Here is a 20,746-nt window from a genome sequence, read left to right as displayed (position 1 = left end):
CAATGCTCCTAACTTCACAAGAGTGATTAACTATAACTTTTCCCTGGTTGTAAGTTTTGGACAGGTTAATTCTAATTGCAAGAGATCTTAACCCACATAAGACTTTCTAGATAAAATCAGCATTTTAAATTGAACCGGGAAACCTGTTAGTAACCAATCTAGGTTTACAGCACAGTTGTAAAGTGGACTACTATTGTGGTTTTGTTTTTTTTTGCAAAAACTGGAATTTTTGAATAGTCATTAAAGGAAAGTCCATGAAAAGTTCCTTTACAGTTCTCTAGTTTGTGTTGCAATAATCCAGGTGGTCACCTGGATTACTTATGACCTTTTCTTCTATGTAAGACTATCATTAGTGCACCAGTCAAAGCTGGACAAGGAACCCTTTGATTCCATAATGTGCTTTGGAGTGCTCATGGGCACATAGAATAGCTTTTGGGAACGCTTTTAAGTCCAATGTTTCTTTTCACTAGTTTGTGTAGCAGCTATGGAATTATGGGAAAAGATGCAACTACTTCAAGGATTTCTCAACAAGTGCTTTATGTATACTCTTATGGTTTTCAAAAGTTATTATGCCCTCACAATAACACATAATGTCTGTTAACCCTATGATTAATTAATTGTTAGGTATTAATTAATCAACAGTTGAAAATATTGATGTTGAATGTCTCTAACTAGTTAAAGTGGATTTAGCTGCATAGTATTTTAACAAAATAAGTTCAAGAAAATTTATTAAAATTGCAGAAAGCTAAGAAAAAATATTGGAACTATACCAGAGATATTTTAATTATATTTGAGTATGAGTATACTGTTACAGTTTTTATGAAATTAAGTAGCTTTAAGAGTATGTAATATGGAAACTATATTTACACACACACACACTCACACACACTTGTTTTGCACTGTAATTTTATAAACCATGTTGAAAATATAATTTCATTCTGAACTTTGTAATACTGATTTTCATATTGCTGTTTTCTAAAGCTTCAAAGACCTGGGGTAGAAGATGTTGCAGTTCTAAAGAGGGAATTAGTCCAAGTTCAAACATTGATGGATAAGATGGCTTTGGAATGTGAGAAAGAATCTGAGAAACTGAAAGATGAATGCAATCATTTGAGAGCAGAATATACAAATGCAGAGGTAATGAATCTAGTCAGAACATTTGAATATGAACCATAATGTTATAATTTAATCTGGTTGTATTAGTAGAAAGCTGTATGATACAAATTTGATAGTCATTTATTGGTGGTACAATATAACTCTTTTTGCGGCAAGACCACACTCTTTCCCTTTTGGAAATTCTCTAGTTACATATTTATAAATTTGCATTATCTTGGATGTTCTCAAGACAGTTTCAGTTCAGTTCAGTTCTCGTTCAGTTTTTTATTTGTTAATCAAATCTCTACCAGTTAGAAGGTGGGCATATCATGCTTATAAAAAATCTGTCTTAGAACTCGCTTATGTTACTCAGTTTATGTTTTGTTTTGAAGTTCTGAAGCCATCCATGATAATACTTCAACAAGATCATTATGTCAAAATTAACATGAAATAGTTTTGCATATTAAAATGCATTTTGTGTTATATCAGACAGGACTGTAATAACAAAATAATTGTAAGGTAATATTTTATACCTCTGCAATTTTAATATATTTATTATTATAGTAAGTAAAATTCGATATTTTTAGTTCTCTCAAACATTCAAATGCTCTTTTTAAAAAAATGCAGCTATTTTCTGGAAACATTGCATATAAACTCTAATAAGAAGTCCTTGTGTTCTCAGATTTAGGAGCTGAAAAAATCTAATCAGACTGAGCCTTAGCTTGCATTACATGAGGGGAGGCAGTTGTGGGCTGAGATAGCTGATCTGTACAGTCTTTGTTCTCAAGTGTTCTGACTCCCTCCCATACAAAGAGAAGATCAAGAAAGCCAAGTGATTCACTTGAAAGAAGTGTTTCTGTCAATTAGTGCAGCTAAGCAACTAATTCAGTGGATGAGAAAATAAGTCCTATGAAGATAGAAGAGATGTATGAGAGTAGGAAATGTAGTAGTGTTCTTCACGCAGAAGAGTGCCAAGATCATTTTGCCATCAGTGCAGAGTATAGGATGTGAAATACTGGATTTAAGTTAGCAGGTAGGATAATTCTGATTAAATGTCAGAAAAAACATTAATAATAAGAACAATTAGGCAGTTGAAACCAAAGTTTGGCTTTCTCTTTGCTGGATTTGTTCAAGTAAAAACTAGGAGATGCTATAATTTATATTCCTGTGGTAGGCAGAGATGGGAAAACCTTTTCTACCTCTGATTCCAGGTTTAGTCACTCACAAAGACAAATGTTTTCTGATTGAAATACAAAGCAACACTTGCATATTTTTCTTCTTTTGATTGTACCACTTATATGTAGAATCTGCTGAGAATTGTGCTTTTGTCTAAATTGGCTTTAAAATCACTAACATCTGTCCCAATTAAATGTGCATGTTTTATCAGCATCACACTACTGATTTAAGAGATCCATGACCATTCTGTCTAATGTTGAAATAACATTTATCATTGTTTTCTTTTTCATTCACCCATCATTTTTTTGACTGCTTTCTATGGAGGTCTTTAAATTTGAGGTAATACTCTAACTTTTACACCTCTTTTCAAAAGTAATTACACACAAATAACAAACCAGATAGGAAGTATTTGTGCACATATTACAACCCACCAATCTTTTTTTGTGTTTATTTTACAAACTATTCTCACAATTAAACTATCCAGATTTCCAGTGACTTTATGTGATTGGTACCAGTATCTGTATTTTGTCTGTTCTTACGTATTTGCAACAAAACATTCTGATCTACTCTTTGGGGATTTAATTGTTTTATTATTTGTTAGGTGGTTTCATGAACCACATAGGACTCTTTAAGGCTGAACAGAATAGAAATCTCTTAGTAAGTAAATTCTCCAAAAATGCTGGATAAATGTAGTTCCAGAAAATCAGAAAAAGAAGACATCCAAAAATGCATATCAGTTTTCTCCAAAATTGTGCTCTCTCATGGCAAGAGAGTGTATTTCCCAACTAGCTTTACAGAAATTGCAGATGAACATGCCTGAAGGACAGTAGTTTAAGAAAGGTAGCCCATGAGAGCAGTTGTAACAGCCAGGCCGTTACATGTCCTTTTAGGCTCATTCTCCCTTAATAAAAGAAGAAATTGAGTTTTGTGACCCAATCTTTGGAAAGCTCATTGCATATAAGTCAATAAGCCACAAAGATGTAGTCTCATATATTTTATTGCGTCTTTAATATTTGAAGTTGTGTTGTGATCAGGAGTGAATTTTTGTAGAGTGAAGGAATTCACTTTGCCTCTAATAATGAGAACTCCGTCAGATTTAGAGAAAACTCCCTTTTTTGTTTTTTCTTACTGGTACTTTTCATTATTGTACAGCAGTTCATGGGAAGCTGGTATAATTCAAATGAATCTACATACGGATAATATTTCCCCCCTCTTTATCTCCTCCTACTGCACATTGTTCACCTTGAAATCTGTCCTGCAACCAAATCCCAAGAATAGTATTCACTTTTAAAATGAAGCGATGCTCATTATGTTCCAACGTACTAGATTTACTCTATTTTATTTAAGCACTCAGGACAACTATAAGTTGTTGCCTAGTTACCATTAGATTTGTAAAGGGTATACAGGAGTTCTTTTTTCCATTTTCATTCACATATCTTACAAAATCCAAGTTTTAATGTGCTACATTCACCCACATATATCACTTTCTGCACAACGTGCACCTTTAAAAGCCCTTATTTGTTTCTCCAAGGCTTATTTTCAGAACTCATGAAAAAATAATATTTAAAGATAAGGATTGGATGGATGGAAAGGAACAGTAGGAGGATACAGATTCTAATGCTTAGGTCCTAGTGAATTTATTCTATGACAGTGGGTATCTAAAGTAATAAGATGTAAAAACTAATAAGAATAGTTTATACCAAATACAAGGAAATCCCCTATTACCATTAAGAAATGCAATACAATTGTTTTTCACCAGGTGTTGGCATGTACAAATATGTATAGATATCTCTCTTTGTGTGTTTATATAAACACTCTGTTTATGTATACAAACATTTCTATTTATGTATTCATTATTATCATCTTCCTTTTTGTGGAACAAAACTAGAATTTTAGCCTTCAAATTTAAAATTAGACTTTTCTCTGTCTAAAACATATAATGTAGAATACTAAGATTGAAAGGGACATTGGACCCATGGCAGGAGATCCTACACCATCCAAGACCTCATTTGAGTTTGATGGGATGGATACACATGATTATAGGAAGAATAACAGAACACAATTAAGAGACCCTGGAAGTCCTCTAAGAGAACAGGAGGCTTGCTTTTATAAAGAAAAGAATGACAGGAGTCATGAAATGTTTTATTCATGTTTCAGGATTATGTCTTTACTAGGATCAGGAAAATTGTGGGCATCCACTATATTTTTCTTGCCAATCTGAGTTGAAATAGAAAAAAGGGAAACTTCACTTCACTATGGATTTGGCAAGAATATAAGTAATTGATCTTTAGCTATAATGTAAAAATTGCTTTATTTATGTAGCTTTTTTTGCTGATAGCAGAAACCAAGCAGGAATCATGCTTTTGTGATACAATTGTGACATTGTTTCCTCTTTTTTACTAGTAATGTTTGAAGAATTTATATAAAACAATATTTCCATATACACTTTGTATAGTATACATTTAAAGAACTTCAATTTTTTTGATGATACATAAACTTTTGTTATGGATTTCTATAATTATTTTATGGGAATATATTCCTGTTAAATTAAAATTATACATTAATTTTTTTCATTCCACCCCCTGCCATAGGCTACCATTAATAAGTTAAATACTGAACTTGCAAAAGGACCACAGGAAGTGGCTACATATGTACAGGAGATCCAGAAACTTCAAACTTCCATTAATGAATCTGCACAGAAAAATCGGGTAAAAATATTGCTATTTGCATTTGAAAGCTATAGATTGATGATCTTATTCAATTCTAAAGATACAGTCTTATCAGTTAAACAAATAATGAAACCTCTGATATTACCTATTGAGATCATAGACTTGTTCCTCTTCTAACATGACAAAATTAAGCCAAGATCTGTACTTGGATTATGGACACATGTATTTTGAAAAAATAAGTCAGGAATGCTAGCTCTTTAGAAACCTTGGATCGATATGAAATATGATATTAGATCATGCAGTATTTTTCTGTTGATCCTAATGCAGCAGGCATCATACTTTCTATTCTTAGAGCATTTATATACTTATATATACTTGCAAAAACATTATCTTTGGTTCTGAAGCTTACATGGTTATGGCTGCAACTGAGCTTGCAAGCAACAGGAAAAATGAAATTGCATATTCTCAGTTTAGGGTCCTTTTGATAGTATAATGAAATAATAAAAATACAAATTCAGAATATTGACTTATAAGAAAAATAATGGAAAACTTCATTTTGGGGCCCTCTGGTATATGTAGTCATGCATGTTTTATATTAAAATACTAATTTTGCATTTTTAATCCAGCTGCCTATTTTATTTAACATTAATGAATTACAATCTCAGTTATATCTACACCTCAACTTTAGAATCTAGTGGAAAAATTAAAAAAGAAAGAATTGGAATATACTCAGTTAGAAGAGAGAAAAAATGAAGAATCAGCGGGTAAAAGGATTTTGCAAGCAACTCTTAATCAAAAGGAATTGGACTGTCAACAACTTCAGGCAAGACTGTCTGCATCTGAGGACTCGTTACAGAGATTGCAGAAAGAATTGTGTGAAAAGGGAGAAGCAAGCCAAAAACTTAAGGAGGAATTGTCAGAAGTTGAAGCCAAAACCCAGCATCTTAAGGCAGAATGCAAGCAGCTACAACAACAAAGGGAAGAAAAAGAACAGCGAAGCCTGCTGCTTCAAAATGAGCTCAATCAGGTAAAGTTAAGTTTATCCATTCTTAAGCAAATAAATTATAAGCCTGATTTCACTTATTGACCAAGAATTCCTATACCTTTTTTCATAGTTTAGACTAGGGATGTCAATCATGTCGTCACAATGGCGTCACATTGGGACTTTCCCCCCCTTTGTTAAGTTGGACTTGGCCAGCATCTGATGCATCTGGCCCACAGGCTGGGAGTTTGACAGCCATGGTTTAGATGGAAGCAAAACTTTAAAAAAAAGAAAACAATTAACTACAGCATATAAATACCTTCTGTAAACCATTGTTTTAAATTAATGACATAACTCAAATAAAATAGTCTTTGGAATCTTAGTATCATACAAAACTAATTCTAAAGGTAGCATTTAGCTTAAGCAGATTAAGAAACAATGTTTCTCCCTCCTGCCTCTACATTTGTTTTCAAAGACACTTTACCTGCAGTAAACCAGAACATTATTTTATGACTAAAATTATTCTGCCAATTAGCAATTAACTTTATCTCTGCCTCTGGAGCTTTCTGCTATGTTAATTGTTTGCCTGACTTAAGCTACATTTAAGTGTACATAGATATTAATAGATTCCCCTCAGAGTTAAGCAAGAACATTAATCATTATTAGCTGGTAATACCTTGTGGGCAGCAGAATCAACTTAGGTCTTTCCCACTTCTCCCTCTGATATGTTAGACATGATCCCTTGAAGCCTGATCCTTTTCCATCTTCAGTGATCTTCCCATCACTTTAGAACTTATATTGATCTTCACTCCATCTTGGAATTTGCAACTCTTTCAGTAGCCAAAACTGTGTAAATCCAGCAGGTAGTTTGCTATCCAGCTGCTTTTCCCTGTCTCCAAAACCCTTAATCTTTTCCTGCTAGTCTTTCAGATAATTTTCCATCCTTGTGAGAGCTCTACATGGAAATCCTCCAGTTTAGTACTTTACCAGCTGAATTAATCAACCTCCACATATAGTTTGTATGTTTTGGGTGATCTCATGATACAATAGCAGACTGTGTTTACTTGTTCCCCTCTTCTCAGTGCAGTTCATACTAATGTTTAAGTTGCTTGTCTGAAGAAAAAAAAAACTCCTGTAGATTATTCTGTGATTTGAAGTCAAGTTAAGCCAATGTAGTCATATAAATGTATTTTATGAAATATACATATTGATTTTATACAAATAGAACCAATGTATAGTAGTTAAGGTACTGCACCATCCAGGTTTAAGTTCACTCTTGGGCATGAAAGCTAGTAGTGTGACATCTGTCCAGCTATCTGGACTAGACCAATAGACTATATATACTGTAGTAGATAAAGATTTGCAACCATTAGTGAAGATACTTTTATCTTGCAGTGGATTGATCTGGGAAAACAAAATATAAAGCTGCTCTCATTATTTGAACTGCAGTTTATTTGTAACTGGAAGAGAAGCATGAACTGAGTCATCCCATGGACCAGACTTTTTGACTAGGTTGTGTGTCTGGGTCCACAACTTATTAGGACTGAATGTATTGATACCGTAGTATTTATATGTGTTTTGCAAACAAAATAGTTAAAAAAAACAAAGTATGGCATGTTCATCAAAATGAGACTTGTTTTCATTTCCAGTTACATAATAAACTTCTGGAAACAGAACATCAACTTGGGGAAGCACAGGGCCGACTAAAAGAGCAGAGACAGCTATCTAGTGAAAAGCTGATGGAAAAGGAACAGCAAGTGGCTGACATTCAGTTAAAACTTTCACGTGCTGAAGAGGAGGTAAGAATTATATGCAGAATATAATTTGGGTTGAGTTCAATTTGTGTTTTGTAATTAGTAACTACAAAACTCCATCTTGCATTCTGTCTCTTCCCTTTGCTTGCTTTAATTAAATGTATCTTCCAAAATTCCTTAATCCTTCATTAAACATAAAATGGATCAGGGTATTAATCTTTCATTATTAGGCTAGGAGTCCTTAATGTCTGCTCCTCAAGATTTTTTTCAGGGTTAGGTCCAACCTTTGCCTGGCTTTAACTGTAAGAATTATAAAGATGATTTTTTTTGCTGCCTAATTAATGATTGGTATCTAAAAATTACAATTTCAGAAGAGTTGATAATGAGAAACAATGGAACTTTATTTTTCTATGCATCTTTCCTAATGAAAAATGCAGAATGTAATATAGGAAACAATCACCTACTGTTATAATGTTATAATATTTTGATTTTGTTGGAAAAGTTGTTGAAGGGACTGATTTTTTTTTAAACTACTTTTAGGACAAATATAACATGACTTCTAATTTAATAAAAAAGACATCTGATGTAAAAAACTTCAGTATTAGAGTAAATTATAAACTATTAAACTACTAAATTGTGCTTGTCAGTTTTCAGTCAACAGTCTGTGACTATTTTTCTAAGCTAAAGGAAAAAGCGGCAAATACAACTGAATTGCAACATCAATTAGACAAAACGAAGCAGCAGCATCAAGAGCAGCAGAATCTTCAGCAAAGCACAACATCAAAACTTCGAGAAGCCCAGGTAAGAGAATTTTGCTGCTGACAAAAAAGCCCAACATATTTCTAGTGTGCTAGAACAGAGTTCCCCAACTGTTTTGGCTTTGCGGACCAGTGGGGAGGAGAGGGGATGGTTCCACCTGCATGGCAGACAAGTGCACACATGCATGCGGCTCCATTTGAATGAGCGATGGGCATGCATGCCTGCCGCTTTCTCAAATGGAGAACGTGCACATGCACTTGCTTTCTGCTCCATGAGTAGGGATGCGTGCATGCACCTGCCAATCCCACGGTCCAGTTCCAAAAAGCTCAGGGCCCAATAGTGGGTTACGGCCTGGGGTTGAGGACCCCTGTGCTACAAGAAGAAATATTTTTGTTGAAATGCAGGTTATAGTTACTGCTACAAGATAAAGAGCTTGATAGAATCAAGTTTTGATGATTTATAAATGGACTGCTGTGCTATTTCATGGAACTCTCATTAGGCATGACATATCAAGTAGCTCAGAAGTTGACATATTTTTGTTTTGAAGCATTGTTATAAGCAACTGCCTTTCTGAAGCTCAGTTCAAAGTAGGAATTGACCATCTCTATATATTTCATATTGCATAACATTTTGTTATTGATATTTGATAGTAAGAATTTGTGGCAGATACCATTAATTCATTTGTATAGACTTTAGAGATATATCATGTCTTTTTCTCTTTCTTCTTCCTGTTTTTTTCTGAAAAATGAATAAAAGCTTTTCTTTATGTTTTAAACAAACCCATTTTCTCTGGTATGTTTCTCATTACAAACATTTTATTTTGATTGTATTTTTAACTTTCATGGTTAATCTTTCTATTTAATTACATGAAGAAGAAAAATGGCTTCACGTTGTTTTTCTTAAAAAGGGGGCCAAGAGCTCTCTCTAAATATAATATGCAGAAATTATGTTCCTAGATATATTTAGCGATTGTATTCCCCCTTTCCAAGAATGATTTAGAGCAAGTTCTACGTCAGATTGGTGATAAAGATCAAAAAATCCAAAACCTTGAAGCCCTGCTACAAAAGAGTAAGGAGAATATTTCTCTGCTAGAAAAAGAAAGGGAAGACTTGTATGCAAAAATTCAAGCTGGTGAAGGAGAAACAGCAGTTCTAAATCAGTTACAGGAAAAGAATCATGCTTTGCAGGAACAGGTAAGAAGTTTTCAAAGTAAAAAAATTCCAAATTTGTGAGATGATAGTGTTTAAAGTGACATATCTTGTTACTTGATGGTTCACTTCTTGTTCCCTTAAGGTCCTATTGCTGGTAGTCCTCAGCTTAAAACCACAATTGAGCTCAGAATTTATGTTGCTAAGTGAGAAATTTGTTAAGTGAGTTTTGACCCATTTACAACTTTTCTTGCCACATTTATTAAGTGAATCAATGCAGTTGTTAAATTAGTAACATGGTTGTTGAGTGACTCTGGCTTCCCCATTGACTTTGCTTGTCAGAATGTTGCAAAAGGTAATATGACCCCAGGACACTGCAACCATCATAAATATGAACCAGTTGTCAAGTATCTGAATGTAAATCATCTGACCATGAGGATGCTGCAGTGATCAAGTGTGAAAAATCATCATAAGTCACATTTTTCAATGCCACTGTAACTTTGAACAGTAACTAAATGAACTGTTATAAATCGAGGATTACCTGTATTACACTAGGAATTAACTACATTAAGGTTGGATGTGGGAGAATGGAGGAAACAAGACAAAGGCTTAGAAGTGGAGAGTTTGTTAGGAATAAAACTCTTCTATGAGAATTTTTGGAAGGAAGCTAAAAACCCAAAGCTTACTTTTCCCATTTTTTTTTCCTTCCAACAGAGAGGGTCAATTTTGATTGATCTCTCTGAAGGAAGGATTCAGGACTGCCCTGTATAGTGAGTAGAGATGTTGGGTCCAGCTGAAGTAACTTAGAATCTAGCTTTTTTTCTATAGTTCTTTAGCAGGAAGTGATCTGAAAATATCTTTTAAAAGAGCTAGGTGTAACTTGCTTTTCAAAAACACAGTGATAGCAATAGCACTTAGACTTACCGCTTTATTGTGCTTTACAGCTCTCTTTAAGCAATATACAGAGTCAGCATATTGCCCCCAATAACCTGGGTTTTCATTTTACCCACCTTGGAAGGATGGGAGGCTGAGTCAGACTTGAGCCTGGTGAGATCCAGTCTGCCAAATTGCAGGCACCTGGCTGCAGCAGAAGTAGCTTGCAATACTGCACTCTAACCACTGCGCCATATGCAGGGGTGATGGAGGGGTCATTGTAATTTGTAAATCCTTCATGTCTTGGGACCAAATTATCTGAGGGAACGTCTCTTGCCAGTCACATCTATCTGACCCATTAGAGTGAGGAGGCAGGGAATGCTGCGGGTTCCATTCCCTGAGGGAGATACACCTGGTGGGACCCAGAAGAAGGTTGCCTTCTTTGTGGTGGCTCCCTCTCTCTGGAACATCATTCCCCCAGAGATTGAAATGGCCCTCTCTTTAATACTCTTCTGGAAGGTACTGAAGACCTGGTTCTGCCAGCGGGCCTGAGGAACCCAGAGCGGGATGGAGCCCATCAAATGGCCTGTGTGATCTGCTGTTGTTGGGGTGGGGGGTGGGAGTTGGGGAATTCTTTTTGTTAGTTTTTATTGTTTGTTTAATTTTAAATATGGTTTTATATTCTATAAGCCGCCTCGAGTCGCCATGGGCAAATAGGTGGTAATATAAATTCAATAAACAGACAAACAAACAAATAAATATCCCAGGAATGCTGTTTTACACATGAGGGCAGTGACAGAAAGCCAGACTCTGTGGTCTGTCCAGATAATATCCCTTTGGTATGGACCCAGAGGGAATCTTTTGTTCCAGATCGTTCAGATGTGCAGAAACCAGCTGAAGAAGAAATTGCCAAGGATATCCAGATCTTGAGATATAAAATATCAGTTCTGGTCCACAACCAGTTTTAACTTCAACATTTTATCATTGTTTTCCTTTATTTTGCATTTAGGTAACACAGCTGGCAGAAAAATTGAAGAATCAATCAGAAAGCCATAAACAGGCCCTAGAAAATTTGCATGAGCAAGTGCAGGAACAGAAATCCCATTTAAGAGCATCTCAAGATCATGTTCTTTCCTTGGAAACAACTATCAGTGAGCTACGTAATCAGCTAAGTGAAAGTAAAGAAAAAGTAATGCAACTTGATTTGCAGGTGATCTAACTTTAAATTTTTACTTATGTAAAGTATAAGGGATAGGAATGCTAATTTAATTTTAACAAACCCAGTAACACCTACCTATTAAGCTAAGCTCCAGAAAGTTTTACATTTGTAAGCATTGTATACACTGGCTGCATTGGGATATTATGTCACTATTTTATTGTGATGAAACTACTCTGAGTGAACCTTGGGTTTACATGTTGTCCCCTTGTCTCTATGGCACAGCTATGAGAAGATTATTGAAGCCTTTGCTTCCATAGATTTTTTATCTAATAGCTCCATTGTGATGGGGAATAAGCAATGATAAATCATGGTCGTCAGTATCCCATTCATTATGACTGCAGTTTTTTTCATCTCAGGGTACTGAGAAGATAGTATATTGAAGATGTTACTTTGCATTATAGTTTTAAAAAGGTATAGATAGATATTAGTTTTTAAAAACTCAGATGGTGGTATATTCCCGTGGTCTTCTGCAAGGCCAATAGACAAACATATGAAAGCTTAAGCTTTGAACAGGTGTTCCACAATGTGTTGGGGGTGAGGGGAAATGCCTGTGAATGTAACATTCCTGCAGGAAAGTGGACTTTTAGAGGGGGATCAGACCACTTTATTAATGGGATAACTGATACCAAAAACATATGCTTCCCATCCTTCCTTTCCCATCCTTCTTCTGCTGTCCATTGGGAGAGACACAAAAAAGAGTTGGCTCCTCTGCTACTGGTTCTTTGATCCATAGCAATTGCAGAACTGGCAGGAAAAGACCCACCTCTTCCCTTTCTCTTTTCTGTCAAGTGGGTCTTTTTGCTTTTGGGATAACTGGTACCCCAATGACCTGCTTTCCCTACTTCTCTCGTTGCTATGAGTGACAAGGCATAGAAGAGAAATGGGAAGTATGTTTTTTGTGCACATTGGAGACTTTTTGACTCTTCTGCTGCCAAAAGGCAAATGGCACTGAAAAGCAGTGGCCAAAGACCTGGACAGATAAAAGATGTCCAATAATTTCAGATGGGCAAGTCATCCCATTAAACTGCTCAGCATAGTCTGTACAAGCAAAAGACAGACAGTGGGCCAGGATAGGTTGAATTGTCTGTGTCCTCAATAAACAGCATCATTTACATTGTTGGTCTCTGTCTGTCTGTCTGTCTATTTTCTATCCATTGATAATGCTGTGGTACACTGAGTAAATTGTTCACCCCAGGAAAATTTAAGGTTTTACAAGTTAACAACTGTGTAATATTGTCAATATTAAGACAACATATTTTAATTCTGTCAGGTAAAAGCAAAGACTGAATTGCTTCTGTCAGCGGAGGCAGCAAAAGCTGCTCAGAGAGCAGACCTTCAGAATCACTTGGATACCGCCCAGAATGCGTTGCAAGACAAACAGCAGGTGAGAGAAATAGAAAGGCCCTATACCAGGGGTGTCCAACCTTGGCAACTTTAAGACTTGTGGACTTCAACTCCCAGAATTCCTCAGCCAGCAAAAAGCCAGCAAAAAGTTGAAGTCCACAAGTCTTAAAGTTGCCAAGGTTGGACACCCCTGCCCTATACTATGGCTTCACAATTAAGAAAGATTTATTTAAAGCAAGGTGAATTTTATGTATCATCATCTAAAATATATAACTCTTGTGATGCTATTTTTATATTTACCTCAAATACCCCAAATGATACATTTAAAATATATAATTTCTAAATAAAATATAAAATAGTGGGGGAAATGTTTTTGGTGGGGATTGCTACGACTGTTGAAAGATGGTGTACAAATCTTTTTGGAGTTTTCTAAACATAATTAAATGGTTCTTTTTTGGGAATCAGCATGGTATAGGGATTAAAATTTTGGACTAGAAAAGTGATATTCTAGTCTTTTTTTGGGCACAGAAGCCAGCTGAATGACTTCTTCTCAGTCTAAATCAACATCAGGATTTGTGAGAAGGTGGCTAATAAACAAGCTCCCTTGTCACACTGTGCATTGATAGCTTCACTATAATAAAACTAGGCGAGTTCAGGAAAACAAGTGGACTTGCAACCATGTGGGGCAAATACTAAGAAAAACTATTTTTAAAAAAATTACTGAAAATTAATTTTCCTATGTTCGTATTGGCAGGAAGCACATATATTTTATTTACTGCCTTTGTTTTTTAGAGTATAATTGGTTTTGATCTGAATTCTGCAGGTAAGTAACATATGTACAAGGATCTCTTACATTAAAAGAACATCTTGAACATCTTTGTGTGAATTTTTGGTAATTATTCTGTAATAGTATTTCTACGTAGCCTTATCCAACACGTGTCCTTCCCAGATATGTGAATTTCAACTCCAGAATTCTCAGCTATGTATGATCTTACTGGCTGAGAATTCTTTATGTTTAGAAGGAAGATCAGGACAGACTTATAGTATTGACACAGTGCATGTCTAAATTATACCCATCACATTTTACTCATTGTTTTAAGTACGGTGATATTCATAAAAAATATGTTGCCTTTGTTGTAAATGTTGTAGTTTACTGCACTGATGGAGAATATTTATTTATTTTATATAGCTGCCCATTTCATATATGTGACTGGGCAGTGTATAATAAAATAACCAAGTAGTCAATTATAAAGAAGTACTCTAAACTTTTGGCTGGCTATGTGATGAGCCATAGTAATTTTTGTTTTATATACTGGATGTTTTCAGATAAAAAGTGTTTCTTTCATACTTAAACTAATGTTATTATTTTTGTTTTATATACTGGATGTTTTCAGATAAAAAGTGTTTCTTTCATACTTAAACTAATGTTATTATACTAGATTTCTAAAAATGATTTTTAAAAATTATTCCTAATAGGAACTAACAAAAGTCTGTACTCAATTGGATCAAGTTGCTTCCAAGCTGCATGACAAAGAAGAATATTGTATACAGTTGGAATCCAGTCTTAAAGAGTTCAAAGAAAAACACCTTAATTTAGAGCAAAAAACAGAAGAGCTGGAAGGTCAACATAAGGTTTGTATTTATTTATTTATTTATTTATTTTTAGTTCATATTTCCAATTGTGGCTGATGCTGATATGGAGAGGTGATGAGAAGGGTAGAACAGCTGATGCAAAGTATAGTCATTATTAAATATGAAATGAGCAACTCAAACAGAAACTGATTTCACATAAAAGCAGGTAGGAAAATCTTAAGGTCACTCAAGTCATGTTTAACTGTGGAAAGTGTGAAAGAAAGATAAAGATTCATATTTTTTCTTATCCTTGCTATAACACAAAAGCACCAGTTATGTTTTTTGGTCCATAGCCGAAATCTTTGGATCATAGAAGTCATAGAGAATTTTTACTACCCTCTGCTTGTTTCTGTTTTGTATGCCATTTTCCATTTTGAATAATGAGCAACACAATTTTTTAGAATTATAAAAATCGATGCTTCTCTGCCTAACTTTCTCCATAGAAAAAATTCTAATCACCTAAATCCTCACTGCCTACGATATGAACCTTGCACAACTTTGAGAGATTTTTACCTCCTTGTTTCAACTACACTGTAGAAACAACAGAATGGCAAGAATGCCATGAAAAATAGAAATTAGGAGGAAATGGAAAACCTAAAACGGTATAGGAGAAGAAAGATGACAAGTATTGTCAAAATAAAGACTAGAAAAAAAAGACAATTATGTATTTTAGTCATTGAGAAGTAAAAATACATATACTAAAACAAACAAAGAAAAATTAATCCAATATTGACTGTTGGCAACCATTGGTACTGTAGGTGAAGTTTGCACATAATGAAGCAGAATTTTGCTATTTTTAGAGAGAGATTTTTTTCTTCGTCTGTCTGCAAGGGAAAATAGTTTCCCTAAGTTATTCCTTTCTTTGTTTCCTATGCTAATTCAGCCTTGAGTATTGTTATCTTCTAATGAATGTTGTAGTATTGAGGAAACATTTAATTATTCTGTTCAAATCAGTAACAAACTAAGAAGATGTAGCACTTGTGTATTCTTTTAGTTCTATAGCTATTCAGTTCATAAAGGACCAAATTGAAGAGCTAAGGCCTGTGTTAATATACGAGAAGGTCATGGAGTCTGGAAAAAATGGCATATTTGTGCCTGTTCTTCTGTATTTTCTATTTTCGTCGCCTCTTCTATACTGGGGTTGATTTGTTCATCAGGTAGACTCTGTCAACAGGATTTGTGGAGGTCATATTTCTAACAGTCGACTGATCAACAAAAGACTATATTTGTTTTTGTCTGCCTGGATAATCAAACTCAAAACAGTAGGAACCAAAAGGGAGAATATTTGCTTCTGATCCCTTTACCAAAGCAGTTTAAATTGTTCTTTACTAGTTTTCAGTTTTAAAAATTTCTGTTGCTAATGATAGGGAAAATGTGTTTAATTGTTAACCATAGTAATAACGGCTACTACTATTACTACTGTATTAGTTGGTGAAGAAAACTAGAAAAAAGATTTCTATACTCAATCAGACATTGATTAACTTCATACTCAGAGAAACTTTACAATCAGGAAAAAAGTTTTTACAGACATTGAAGTTAATACATTGGAACAGCAATTAAATAATGAGATTTGAAATAGCAAAAAACTCTCAGCAACAACTTTGACAGAAAAAATTAAAGTGGAAGAAAGACAAAGATGGCTTCACTTGGAAATTTGTACATACATTTAAATGATATTTGTGTGATGCCATTAATAATGCCATTTGTTAGACTCTAGTGAGGCCAGTTTGACCCATGCAGTACAAAATGTTTTGACAGTCCATATTCATATTTGTTGAGAGAAGATAAATAAATCCACAGAGGGTTAAGGTAATCACCTTTCTGTTGTCATTATATCATTATCATTTTGTTGTAATTATTTGCTTTCTAAAAATTATCATTACAGAAACTTGAAACTGATCTTTTTGAAGTTTTGGGACAAAAAGAAAAGGCTCTTCAAGAACTAGAGCAGCAAAGAAAACAGTGCACAGAGTTGAACCTCAAAGCTGCAGATCTGAGCAAACAACTAGAGGAAGAGAGAGAAATGTATGTTAAATTATTTGAATGTGCCACTTTTAGCTGTATCCAAGGATGGGATGCTACCAGTTCAGCCTGGTTCTATAGAACCGGTAGCTCTGAAGAACAGCAGACACATAACCAGTTCGGTGTCTGCTGCTCTGTTTGGCCTACCCACCCGCCCAGGCTCTTAGCTATCCTTTATTTTCTTTTTTTTCAACCTCAACTGCTTTGCACGGCACAGCTGAGGTTGAAAAAGCAGGAAAGAAGAGGATTTTCAAACGCTGCATACTGTTGTGTAGCGCTTGTCAGCTGTCCGGGCTCCACAGCTGAGGTTTTTAGGAAATGGTCTACACATGCATGCAAAATGCACTCTCACCAAAGGTGGGATTCTACCTGCCGGAGAACTGGCAAATCGCACCACTGGCTGGCCCCACCCTGCCCACTCCTTACCTAGCACGCGTGCCATCAAACTTGCCTGCTAAGTTGCTATTTTTCTTTTTCTTTTCCCCTGACCATCAGCTGTTCTGCTGTGCTGGTAGATTTAGATTAGCTAGAAAGCAGGAAATCGTTGGATTTCTTGATTTCTAGCTAATCTAAAAGCAGAGCTGAGCCAGAAGCGTCTATTATTCAGTGCAGACTCAGGTAGCAGATGGCAGAAACACAGATCTCTAAGTGAATCTGTGATTCCGTGAGCAATTCAGTCTGCTTGCCTGATTTTGGGTAAAAGTTGCTCTTTTTTAGTAAAAAAATCAATATTTACATACATGATGTATTGTGACTTTATTTTATGAGTTTGCTTGCTAGCAAATTTTATGAGACAGACTCATGTAGCCAATTGCAGAAAGATAGATCTCTGAATGAATCTGTGATTCCGTGAGCAACTCAATCTGCCTGCCTGCTTTGCCTGCTTTTGGGTAAAAGTTGCTCTTTTTAAATAAAAAATTCAATATTTACATAAATATTTCTAATATTTACATACAAGCCATGCCCAGCCAGTCACATGACCACCAAGCCACACCCACAAATTAGGCCACAACCACAGAACCGTTTATTAAGAAATTTGAATCCCACCCCTGGCTGTATCCACATTTTAAAAGTTGTCAGTTTCTAATTTTCTAGCATCTTTTTTTTCTTTTGTACTCTATTGCCTTGGAGTTGAAATTAACAAACGTTATTTTGAATTATACATTTTGTTTAAATTTGCATGGTATTATACATATTTGGCTATATACATATTTTAAATAAATAAAAATGATTTTTGCTTTGTTAGTATATAATTATTTTTTTATTTTACTACATTTTTATGCTGCTCATCTCCCCTACAGGGTGACTCTGGGTAGCTCCAGTAATAATATTCAATATTCAGTAACAATACTGAAATAGTGGCATTAATTTTACTGAGCAAAGTGTAGGAAGTTCATTGAATATTTGAAAAGTTTTATATAAAAGTTAATGCTCAATCATGTAATTTTGAAATTGAAATAATTTCATTTTTATATGTTGTATTTATATAGGCTATCTAGAACCAAATTAGACTTGCAGAAAAAAAATGATACATTAGAAGAAGTAAGCCAACAAAGATTAAAGCAGGAAGAAGAAAATGAAAAACTGAAGTTAGAAATTGAGAAATTAAATCAAGATAAATTGAAGTATCACAGGGAATTAGATGGAAAGTTGCAAACATTAACAGATGATTTGGAGAAAATGAAGCTGGAAAAAGATACTCTATTAAAAGAACTCGAGATCCTCAAAGGTAAACTCTCAAATAGCAACAAATCTTTGGAAGAAGCAAAGAATGCATTGGAGAAAGAGAAACAGAGAGGAAACACAGCTGTAGCAGAAATGGTGAGTCCTGACTTTTAAATAAAATTATTTTCTATGTAACCAATATACATATGCAGTTTGCAGGCTACCAGTAAAAATTCAGAGCACTATCTTAGTGATGGCATTGACTATGGAAAGTACTGGACAAATATTTAATTGACCATTTTGCTTACTACAGTATACATGTATCTTGGGACCTAAATTCATAGCCTATTTGGAAAAGAAAATGTTACTATTGCTCGCTAAAACATCATGTTCTTTACCTAACAACTTTTGCTCCACTCTCTCATAGGTTTTGCTTGCCAAATCACAGTTATTACAACTTGTATTTATTACATGTGGTTTCAACTGGGGTGTGAGTTTTTGAAACTAATTTGAAAGGATGTTAGAGTTTATTAATAGTATTTGTAATGTATTTTAGTAATTTAACAGAAAATTCTTATTAAATATTGTTTTTTATACAGGAAAAATCTTGTCAAGAAGCTAGACATCAACTTCAGTTACAGTCGGAATCTATAGCTAAAGAACAGAATGAACTGAAAAACTTACTGGAAAAACAAGATGGGGTAATGTTAATTGTTAACCATAAGCATGACTCCTATGGAATTCAGATACAGGTAGTCCTCAACTTATGACCACAATTGACCCAAAATTTCTGTTGCTAAGCGAGACATTTGTTAAGTAAGTTTTGCTCCATTTTACAACCTTTGTGGCCACAGTTGTTATGTGAATCATTGCAGTCATTAAGTTAGTAACACTGTTATTAAGTGAATCTGGCTTCCTCATTGACTTTGCTTGTCAGAAGGTCACAAAAGGTGACCCTGGGACACTGTAACCCTCCTAACTTTGAGCCAGTTGCCATGCATTTGAATTTTGATCACGTGAAGTGTGAAAAATGATTTTAATATTTTTCATGAATCACTGCAAACAGTCATGAAATGAACTGTTGTAAGTCCAGGACTACCTGCAGCATTGCTAAACTCAAACCTCTGTGGAAAGAAGAACTATATATACAGATTTTTCTCAAATGAATTATGAATTATTGCTGTGGGATTAAATTATTTGTTATGTGTATATGAAATACTAGCTCGATACCCATGCTTTTTCTATAAAATTATGTGGGCGGGCTTAGCTTTTGGGGAGGAAAATGAGGGAAAAAAAATTCTGCCTCTGCCTACCAGCATCCATTGGTATTCATCTGACTAGGGTCCTGTTTGGAAAATGAAATAGTATTTGCTGTGTGAGCAAGAAGGAAACAGCAAGAAGCCTGGGCATGGCTTAGCTCAACTGTTCTGTACTAAAGATGCTTGCTGCTGTGAAAGTAAAACTGAAACTGAAACTCCTCTCTTCTGCTTGTGTTTTGTAGTTGGAACAGATTTCTTTTTTGGTGGGGAGGGGGAGTAGAACTCCTTAGCATCAGAGCGTGTTAATAATAATATATGAAATACTAATGCTCTGGTGGTCAATTTGAAAAATCCTTTCTTAATGAGCACCTAAAAGCCAAGAGGAACATAAGTGCCAAATTTCAAGTTTTAGGCTTTACGGTTCTGGAGATTTTGTGATGATGCGTGAGTGGTATTTCCCTTTTAGATATAGAGATCTGGAGTTTCATTATAATTGGATTTTTGAAAAATATGTACTTAGTATTAAGAAAAATGAAGTAGTAACGTGAGGAAAAAAAAGGAAATTTTCTATCAAAACATAATAATTGCCACAATAGCAATGGTATTGAAGTAATACTACATTTCAATATTTAGATATCCAAACAGCTAGCAACAGAGCTTGATTTGGCACGTGTACAAGTCCTGCAGCTTCAGGGTGTTCTCAAAGAAAAAGAAAAAAATGAACAACAGCTCCAATTGAAGGTAAAAGAACTGAAGGAATCTTTCGACCAGAAGAAAAAACAAAATGAGACACAACAAGCTGAATTAAAAACAGCCCTATTAGAAAAGGTACATTCTCGGTAACATTATATTATACGCTATATACTATGTCTGATGCAAGATATTTTGTTGCTTCATAATAACAAATAATATTTGGCTGATGCTGTGGCATCATATCAACAGCATGATCTGTGGAGGCATTTCTCCCTCCATGTATCATAGGCATATGGAATAATTCTTCAGAGCAAGATAGCCTGTGGGAGGTCTGTTTACATTTTTACTGTGTTATACTTGAAAAATAATTCGTGCTCAGTGACAAATATGAATTTAAATGAAATACTAGTAAATTATAGAAACTTTAGCATTCTTTACACCTACTTTTTACTATTA

General features: G+C 34.8%; 1 protein-coding gene across 2 annotated transcripts in view; it reads left to right on the top strand.

Annotated features, from left to right (window-relative positions):
• The window catches only part of EEA1 (early endosome antigen 1), a 52,925-nt gene that overhangs the window by 18,106 nt on the left and 14,073 nt on the right, over window positions 1-20,746 (top strand). Inside the window, exons 9-22 of one of the 2 annotated variants that reach the window (XM_087934577.1) lie at window positions 982-1,137; window positions 2,596-2,610; window positions 4,863-4,979; window positions 5,629-5,967; window positions 7,572-7,721; window positions 8,358-8,477; window positions 9,425-9,628; window positions 11,466-11,666; window positions 12,946-13,059; window positions 14,496-14,651; window positions 16,537-16,676; window positions 18,164-18,494; window positions 18,938-19,039; window positions 20,231-20,425. In XM_087934577.1, the coding sequence (XP_087790703.1) occupies window positions 982-1,137; window positions 2,596-2,610; window positions 4,863-4,979; window positions 5,629-5,967; window positions 7,572-7,721; window positions 8,358-8,477; window positions 9,425-9,628; window positions 11,466-11,666; window positions 12,946-13,059; window positions 14,496-14,651; window positions 16,537-16,676; window positions 18,164-18,494; window positions 18,938-19,039; window positions 20,231-20,425 (2,340 nt within the window). The remainder of the gene's footprint in view (window positions 1-981; window positions 1,138-2,595; window positions 2,611-4,862; window positions 4,980-5,628; window positions 5,968-7,571; window positions 7,722-8,357; window positions 8,478-9,424; window positions 9,629-11,465; window positions 11,667-12,945; window positions 13,060-14,495; window positions 14,652-16,536; window positions 16,677-18,163; window positions 18,495-18,937; window positions 19,040-20,230; window positions 20,426-20,746) is intronic. The other variant, XM_026698741.2, reaches the window with a different exon arrangement.

This window comes from Pseudonaja textilis, chromosome 5 (genome assembly GCF_049901715.1).
Source record: "Pseudonaja textilis isolate UNSWEBS1 chromosome 5, rPseTex1.2, whole genome shotgun sequence".
NCBI lineage: Eukaryota > Metazoa > Chordata > Lepidosauria > Squamata > Elapidae > Pseudonaja > Pseudonaja textilis.
The sequence above is the reverse complement of the archived record's forward strand: the minus strand, read 5'-3'. Positions and strand labels throughout refer to the sequence as shown.